Source organism: Cryptomeria japonica, chromosome 4 (assembly GCF_030272615.1).
Source record: "Cryptomeria japonica chromosome 4, Sugi_1.0, whole genome shotgun sequence".
NCBI lineage: Eukaryota > Viridiplantae > Streptophyta > Pinopsida > Cupressales > Cupressaceae > Cryptomeria > Cryptomeria japonica.
This window is the reverse complement of record NC_081408.1, coordinates 177,266,762-177,276,447: the sequence shown is the minus strand read 5'-3', so window position 1 is coordinate 177,276,447 and position 9,686 is coordinate 177,266,762. Positions and strand designations below refer to the sequence as shown.

At 32.1% G+C, this 9,686-nt stretch overlaps 1 protein-coding gene across 7 annotated transcripts; it reads left to right on the top strand.

The window, feature by feature from the left end:
• The first annotated feature begins 2,542 nt into the window (after positions 1 to 2,542).
• LOC131032060 (ras-related protein RABA5a) lies at positions 2,543 to 9,296 on the top strand. Of its 7 annotated transcripts, none has more exons than XM_057962979.2 (3): positions 2,543 to 2,680; positions 3,587 to 3,991; positions 8,454 to 9,296. In XM_057962979.2, exons 2-3 carry the CDS (start codon positions 3,652 to 3,654, stop codon positions 8,783 to 8,785), a joined length of 672 nt encoding a protein of 223 aa, XP_057818962.1. In that variant the 5' UTR covers positions 2,543 to 2,680; positions 3,587 to 3,651; the 3' UTR covers positions 8,786 to 9,296. The 7 variants fall into 7 exon arrangements, with proteins under 7 accessions (XP_057818962.1, XP_057818961.1, XP_057818964.1 ...); XM_057962978.2 differs by having other exon boundaries at positions 2,558 to 2,843; XM_057962981.2 differs by lacking the exon at positions 2,543 to 2,680 and adding an exon at positions 2,694 to 2,863.
• Positions 9,297 to 9,686: the final 390 nt, after the last annotated feature.

Below are 9,686 nucleotides of genomic sequence, written 5' to 3'. Positions count from 1 at the left end.
TCGGCCTATGCTATGTTGTTTTCTTTATATAGTTGATATCCCTTTTCTGTATTCTGAGGATGGCTTTCAACTACATTTTGTCTGGACTCTGCACCTCAGTAACTAATCTTTAGCAGTCCACGACTGTCATGGCCTTGGTCCGATTGGTCACGGTTATTCCTCGCTTTATGAAGGTTCTTTAACAATTTGTCGATGCAGGTATCAGCCTTTTATTTGTTATCAGACTAACTTAAATTTGGCCAGTTCTAAACACTCAGGAAGCATTAATGGTACACAGCTTCACATATGAGGTTTGCTATATGAAGCTGGTTAGGTAAATGCTTATCATCTTCCCTTGTTCGATAATTTCATTCATACTTTTAGTTTAATTCCTTTCAAGATTAACATGAATTACCAATCTATAGGAGAAATTTTTTACAATGAATTGCAAGACCCTTAGGCAATTAAGGAAACCAATTCTCGCTGATCACTGCAATCGGGTACAAATAGCATCTGCTTTTGGGGATACTGCAAAACCAACTCTTCCACAACCGGCAAGGCTCTCCTATTTGTTATAGAAATCTCAAACACATCAGGACAAGGTTAATCACAGTATTTTTAGTAAGGGGGGCAAATGCAATATGTAATCACCCAAAGCAACCAACCAATGGCCCATTTGGCTCATTTGGGTTTGTATTGATTATTAACAAGACAAGAAGTTATGTTCTAGGATTTTATCCTTGGCCAAGACCAGAGGTTTTCTTCGTTCGGTTCTTTTCTACTGGTGACCACACTGAACCAAACTTGTAATGAAAGATGTAGTCACTCTCTTTTAATTAATAAAATTTTACGCCTACGACCCATAATCGATAAAAAATAAATTAAAAAAATAGTTAACTGATATTAATTATTATAATCCTAAAAACATTATAATTATGATTAGGATCATAATAAGAAATTAGGTTGGAACTATTCAAAAATGAAAATAAATTTAAAAAATATACCATTAAAATCACTAAAATATAATTAATGCATATAATTGTTATAGATTCTAAATTTCTCATATTTAAAAAGTTTATGAAAAGATTTAATTACAATTGTACCTACTACAAGTCAAACTTGAAACTAACATCACTAAAAAAAATTATATTGCACACTTTATCTTTAAATTACTATGCCTAACTCATCTACCATCAAACAAACAAATATTGTAATGTAATAGAAACAAATGACAATTATTTTATATCATTTTAAAATTCATTATTATAATCTTCTTTCTATTTTTTAAAAAAATTATTATACTATTAATCTCTTTCTCTAATATCATACTTTTGAATTTAATTTATCTTTTTCACTATTTTTAATTGATCATTCCACTTTTGTTTTTATCATGTCCACCATTCTTTGTTATAAATTTCTTCTTTACCCTCTTTTCTATTAAATTTCTCCCTTCTACCTTCTTTTAGAATTATTAATATAAAAATTATTAACATAAAAAATAACTTTTGAGACAATTTATTTTAAAAAGTATAAATATCTTTAAATATATATTATAAGAAAATTAATTTTAAATTATTTTAAAAATTATTTTTGACATATTTTATTTTAAAAAATATAGATATCTTAAATAAATCTATTTAAAAAAAGATATCAATTTGAAGTTATATAGATACATAAAATCATTCTCTATTTATTTTTCAATAATATAATTATTTTTTATTTTTTGTATGTGACTTTTAATTCTACTTTCCAAAAAGCCATAAATTATAATTCTAAAATCTAAAAATTGACTATTTGTATTTAATTTTTATTTTTATATTTTGTTATCATTTAACAAATTCATTAAAAATAAAAATATTAAATATTTTTAAAATTTAATATTAATAATTTAAAAAAAAAAAATTTAGTAAATTTTGATTATGAAATGGTAGATTAATTTTAAATTTTAAACTTCGATTTTTTATTTTTAGTTAATTATTTAATTTCTAAATGATAAATAGTAGTTAAACATCCACCTAAACTTATTAATTTTGATGAGGACATATAATTATTTTTATATACAATTTATTTTGGAACTATTATGTTTCTAATTAAATATTAATATTTAATATTTAAATAGCTATCAAATTTTGAAAATATTGTGTTTATAATTAAATATTAATATTTGATATTTAAATAGTTAAAAATAACAAATATTTGTTTACATGCATTACATTCCACCTAAGTTGTTACCATTGTAAAATAGTACAACAAACAAAAATATTTCTCTACATATTTTATATATTATTAAAAATATATATTTTTAATCATATTACCAATAAAATGTAAGACATGAAATAATTCCATTTAATCTAATACTTTGAACAGTTTAAAAGCCAATGCTGTGATTTTAAATTTGAACCGGAAATCTATGAGTAGCACATAGAAGAAGATTTAAGCCCCTTTGTATGGGATCACTACCTAAAAGCACGGTCACATAGCCAGGTGACGTGGTCATATTGAGCCATTGCGGTTTTGTCGGTAACCTATAAAAGGCCATGATAGCGGCATTTGATATTTTCTTGTACACGTCAAATTGTGTCGTGTGGCTGTGCTCTCGAAATAATGACAGGAGGCCCACACAGAACGCCTGTAAACTAAAGCAAAGTACCACAAAATGCGTCCGTTGCCTCGATTTAGTAACTGAACATGTAAAAAATCTGTAAGAAACTTTTCCTTCGCTGTATTCTTGTTAATTTTTTTAAGGTCCCACAGCGATCTCTGCAAATAATTTAGCATATATGTGTGCAATGAACTGGCTTTGTATATTGAATATTCTTTGGATCGCTGGTTGTCATGTCCGTTGCCTGGCTTTTCCTTCTTCCGTAAGTTAGAATAATATTTTGTACGTTGTGACTCTATGCTTTGTCTGTGAGTAGCTTGATTTTAGCGACATTTTCAGATTATGTTAATTTTGTAAGCTTCCTGTTATATAAACATTGTACAGCATAAGTTTTGGCGTATCGAGACGTTTAAACAGCATTTTTTCTTAATTTGTATTTATGCTGAAATTCTACCGTCTCCACAATTTTTTATGCAATATTTTTGAAGATTGCATTTCCAAGAATAGCACTGGAAGTGCTTTGCAGTTTCCGTGTTTTTGCTTAGAAGTACGCTGAAATTGTAGTAGGTTAAAAAATATTTGTGCAATATTAGCTATCGTTTTTGTGAAGGTAGCATTTTTTAGAACGGGACAGGAAATCCTTACCGCAGTGTGCATGTTAACCATAAAAATACAGAATTTGTTTCAGCATTCTGCTATCGGGGTAGAAATTGTTGTCTTTTCTTTTTTTTGGCCTAAAAGTCTCTTTCACTCGTTGTATATGATAAAATTCCGGTTCTCAGCATTTTGTGATGAAAATTTGACTTCTAATTTGCATTTTCGACATCTGGTTTGTTTTAAATGCTATATGGGCAATTTATAAAAATAAATTTGAAGTGCGGAATTTTACCTCAATTAATTCAAGTTTTGTAAGCCTTTCCTGTCCAAATTCTTATTGCCGTATCCAGTTATTTTCCACGGTCGGGAATGACGTTATTTTAATGGCGCATTTCTGGCTCTTCACAGAATTTTGAAAAATCGCTGGATATTTTTGAAAAAATCCAGTTCTTTTTTCTCCTTGAAACCCTAAGATGATGACATATGCGGATGAAGAGCAAATCGAAGATTATCTTTTCAAAATCGTGTTAATAGGCGACTCTGCCGTTGGAAAATCGAATCTGCTGGCGAGATATGCACGGAACGAGTTTTATCCCAACTCAAAATCGACGATCGGCGTGGAGTTTCAGACGCAGACCATGGGAATCGATGGCAAAGAGATCAAAGCGCAGATCTGGGACACGGCAGGCCAGGAGCGCTTCAGAGCTGTTACCTCCGCGTATTACAGAGGAGCTGTGGGAGCGCTAGTTGTCTACGACATCAGCCGCCGTCAAACTTTCGAAAATATATCTCGGTGGCTTGATGAACTTCACAGTAAGTATATAATTCATGGAAATCTTTCTGTTCCTGTGAATTTATAGCTTTTGCATTTGATTTTGAAATCCTGTTTTTATTGCCATCTCTTTTTCCGATTTACTTTTTACATGTGAAAGAAAGTTTGTGCATAAACAGAGTAAATAGAAAAATAATGAAATCTTCTGTTCTAGAAGACCTTAGATGGCCAAATGTGAGACAATCAACTACAGAAATTAAAGCTCAACGTTATATTAAACAGGATTTTAAATAGTGCAAAACACATTCCTGCGTATTTCCATTCTCGATCTTCCACAGTAAGAATTTTAAATGGGGAGAACTGTGTATTTTTCTGTTTAACTTTCCTTTCAATTTAATATCCTGTTTTAGGGCTGTTGCTTTATCTTATTTCAACCTATCCTGTAAATTTGATAGGTAAAACCGTGTTTTTAACAAAAACCTTAGGATTTGTTAGAACAGGTTTTAATGCTCTGTCTGATAATCTGATTTCAACTTTTGTTGCTATTTGATATGAAAAAATGTTAATATATTGTTTTTAACAAAAAAACCTTAGGATTTGTTAGAACAGGTTTGAAAGCTCTGTCTGATAATCTGATTTCAACTTTTGTTGCTATTTGATATGAAAAAATGTTAGTACTTTGTTTTTAACAAAAAACTTATAATTTTTGTGTTTCAATCTCTCTCTCTCTCTCTCTCTCTCGTATTTATCATGGAACCTTTATTTTTTTAAGTTTAGGTTTTATTGTTCTCCCTGATTTAAATTTATCTCGCATATTTGATAGGAACATTGTTGATACGGTGCTTATAACACAAAATATATGATTATTCTGGTTCATCGCTCTCTCTGTTTCCAACTTATTGTGTACTTTTGACGGGAAATGCTTTGTTTCTAAAATAGAAACTTGATGTTTTTCCTTGGCCTAAGTTTAATTGGTCTCTGATTTCAGCTGGTATGTTTCAAAGGAAAAATGTTAATATTGTGTTAACAGGAATAATGTTTTTTTTCGGTCTAGTCCATGCCAAGAACCAGACATTCAAGTACAGAAACAAAGGACCAGCATTGACCATGAAAACAAGAATTTTTTCTTGATTAGAACTACTTATATTGTTATGATAACGGAAAATTTACAAGGTCTTTTGATTTTATCGGGCCCGATCCAGCCAATAAACACTAGTACACAATAATGAGGGAAAAATATTGTCAGGATAGTGTACAGGAATAAATGCTATACAAGAGAAGTTCTCGCACTTTTCATTGTCAACTGTTATAGTCTGTTAACGACAGAAATCATACAGTCTTTTTCATCTACCCTAAACCGTGCAATAGCCAGACATTCAAAAACAGAAAAGTAGGCACAGCACTACAACAAAAGGAGATTATTGTTTTAATAATACAATTATTAATACAAACACTTTCCTATCAAGCAGCAACCTGGACATGAAAATCTTCAAATAAATCTGTTCCAAGATCACGTTACTTGCATTGTATCAATATATGTAACGTTTCTTGATCAAGACTGCATAGGAAATCAAGAAAATTTACATTTAAAATTATCTTGTGTGAGATAATTCTCTTGCATTTCCACCATCAATGTTGTGCTTTGATAGAACAGTGTAGTGAACAGAAAAACATTTTGCTGTCTTTTCACTGCTTTCTTTGAATCAGGAACCTCACCACCCAAACATTTGTGCACTACTTCATTTAAACTTCAGGCCCTAAGACATATTGCATCATGCAGTTGAACAGGCTTTGAGTCGATAGATTCCACTTAGGTGCAGTATCTGGGCCTTCTCCTCCCATGTATTTGGATGGATGAGATGCTAATAGACTTACTGCATCAACTTAAAATTTAAAAGCAAAGGCATGCGTCACCATTGCTAACAAACATTACACTGGTATACTCTCCATTCCTGACCAAAGACCTCTAAAACAATGATAATTGTATACTGCTCTCTACTCTTTACCAAGAAATAATACAAGCAAGAGCAACAATCATGCTCTGTACATATCAACAAGGATGATGGATCCTCATACAAAACCCTTTGGATTCCGGCATTTGTCTTGAGAGAATTAAAACATCTTCAAAATAGGAAATTAATAAATCCCTTTCATGTTTTTCCTTGCCCTAGATGTTAAAATTTCAAAAGTTTGAGATAGACAAATAGATAAGTAGATATAGCAAAATAGACTAGAGCTGTGTCCCAAGTATGAATATGTTTGTGAAATAATTGTCAGGGCTTGCTAGGGCTCCCATCCTATTAACAGTTACAACATTCTTTCAAATCACCTTGTTGCTCTAAACAGAATAGGCAAGGACATTTGGCCCTTTGAAGTTACTGCAAAAACTTGTCATCATTGCCTTTCTTCTGCCACATTTGCCCTTTCAAATCAAACTTCAGTTGGGATCAATATTTTCTGATCTCTGCAGTTGATATTATATTGAGAGCAAACTGTGGAAATCAAATTCTACCGGTGACTGTAAGTGATTCTGAATTTGGTTAATTGAATTATTATATTAAATCTCTGATCTAGGACTTGCACTTCCCCTTCCTCTTTTGGCAGTTACAGTGATGGCAACTTCAGGCAAATTAGTACCTACACTTTGCCATGGCCCCTTCCTCAACCCATTCCAACTTTAAGCTCTGTTAGAATCCCAAGAAGAAACAAAAGCAATATAGGTTCCAATTACTTCACAGCCAAGCAATGATCAAGAAACTTTCTTTATAGTTAGTGCAGTCTAGATCTTGAATGAATAAATTCTTCATATTGCCAGTTATTGTCATTTAACTAATTTAGCTACCAAAATCTCTACAAAATTGAAGCTAAAATCTACCAAAATGAGCCTAGTGTTTAAAAACTGTCCAAGGTTCTTCATTTGGTAAAATTCCCTTTTAATATTCTATAATTGCTTCTGGTTTTGATTGTGTGCTCTTTTTTTTACGTCAATGTTTTGGATCACACTCTGTGATCCATCATCAGGATGCTAAGAGAATGCAAGGATATGAAAGAATGTACTCTACATCCTTTTATTATACAATTGCATGAAAAATCTGAAGCTAAAGGAGTTACACAGCTCTGTTTCCCTTGTTCCTGGTATAATGGAATCATGCAGTATTTTTCACAAGCCATCTGTATCCATTCGCTTGATTATTTTGGATGTGGAATTGCTTACTTTTGGCCTTTTTGCAAGTAAACACATGAAGTTTTTTTTTTATTCTTCACTATCAGCAATTTCCTTGTGACAACTGATTAGAAGATAGCGGTGGATCTGTTATCCATAAGTACAGTAAATCTGAAACTACGTTTTTGCATTTTAAGCAGAGACTAACAGCTTGGCACTGAATGCTTCTTGCTTTCCATTTCACTTTTTTCTATTAATGAAGGTGTAGATCTTTCAACAAAATTCTTTACTGATAATACCGAATTGATACTTCCACAAATCCCAAAAATTGCTTCAAGAAGCTTTGTGAATGCTTATATTTCTGACAATAAAAAAGCCACCTGATTAGAATCTGTTCTAGTTTTTCCCAGAATTTCAAAGACTTAAAGTTAATATACATTTTATTTGATGACCTTTAGCCAGAGAATTGAGATACATTTCAGGGGATGGATTAATTTGAAATATTTACATGAATTTGAAATACATTTCAGGAGATAGATTCATTTGAAAGATTTACAATATTTTTGAGGTCATGGCAGGCCTGACCAACTAAAACCCAGATTATCGCATGTCATTTCTGGATTCAACTGTGTGAGATAAGCTTATGCATCAACATTTTAACCCAGATTTCATTTCTGGATTCAACTGTGTGAGATAAGCTTATGCATCAATGTTTTAACCCAGGTTTCATATCTGGATTCATCTGTGTTAGATAAGCTTGTGCATCAATGTTTTAACCCAGATTATGGCATGTCATTTCTGGATTCAACTGTGTGAAATAAGCTTATGCATCAACATTTTTTATCACACTCCTAATCCATCTTCAGGATAATAGAGAGTTTGTCATTTCAACTATGAAATGAACATACAACAGGACAGTGAAAATGTTAAATTATATAAAAAACAGAAAATATAGTAAATTTCTTTGTCTAAAATCAGATATCCAAATAAAGCGATGAAGGCACAACATTACAGTGAATGCAGAAGAAACTGCTAGTGTTCTGTCTGCCTTGAAAGAAAATTGTTTATATTACTGGAAACAGAAAAAAAATAAAAATAAAAACGCTAGTCCAAATCAGGTTAGCAGTGAAACTTAAGAACTATTTTTATATTATCCGTAACACAGTTTTAAAAAAAACTTGTTCAAATCAATTTGTTAAATTAGCCATGTTTGTTTTCTCTTCTTGTCAATTTTCTCCTTTCTGATCGCTGTTTGTGGATTTTTATTCCATTTTTTCCTCTTTCTGTTGCTTCTCGCATTATTCTTTATGCTAACACATTATTGGACTTCTGTTTTGCAGCCTACTCCGACATGAGTGTGGTTACAGTACTGGTTGGCAACAAATCCGACCTTAAAGATGTCAGAGAGGTTTCAGTAGAAGAGGGGACTGCATTTGCAGAGTCTCGAAATTTGTGCTTCATAGAGACTTCTGCCCTGGATTCTACAAATGTCCAATTAGCTTTCCAAACTCTTGTTAAAGAGATCTACAATGTTCTCAGCAGAAAAGTATTCTTCTACCAGGAACAGAAACCGGATGCAAAATTAATTAATGGGAAAACAGTTGTTTTGCAGGAAAAAGATATTGAATCTGAAGAAAAACCAACAAGAAAAGCCTGGTGTTGTTCTGGATAGGTGCATTCATACTAAAAGGAGGGAGAAGTTTTCTGCATTATGTGACTGCCTTGTTCCACTGTTAGGAATTTCATTCAGTTTGAAGCATTGTATATTCTTGCTCTGACGCTTGCTTTACAGCAAGATGAGAGTCTTTTATTAGTCTGGCTTGAAAGTGTCAGACGATGCCTAATCACAGTGGTAACGTTGGCATCTAGCCATATTTTGTCTTCATTTGAACAATTTGAATTTATATTCTGTTTTTTATCACTTTGGACCCCAATTGCGTTCCAGTAATCGAGATAATTATGCACCTGTGTCATCAAGATTAGATATGTTGCTGGGTTTTGTTGAGGAGATGTGAGTACCTCTTACCTCTAGCAACAGTGGGCAATCTAGATTCAACTGTTGAGGTGTTATCTGTTATAAAACTTCTGCCATGAAGCTATTAGCTATCCAGCAGCACAGCGGCAGGCAAAATGTATTTGATACTATAGAAGTTGGAGTTATAGAGTATCTGTATCATTTGTTATTTTATGGTAATATTTATCTTCAATTTGGGCGCTGACAAAGAAGTTGTATATATTCTTTATATTTGCTAAACAATTCTACCGGGACTACAAGATAGATAGACTTTAGAGTCTAAGAATTGGTGAGAATCTTCTTTCTTCGTTGATGATTTAACTGATGCAGATGAAGTTCACCACGGTTTGTTCTCTATTTAAAATGATCAAAACACTGATGTGGAGAGTGGTGAATGTGTGAAGTTTATATGGAAGTTAAGTCCACAGTTAATGAATACAGAATATACTGATAGGCTGGTATATATTACAGAGTAAGGATACAATCTATGACATTGTAGGGTTATTAAAATAAATTTTAGGTCCCAACCTACCGCAAGAAAATACTTTTTTCAGGTGTT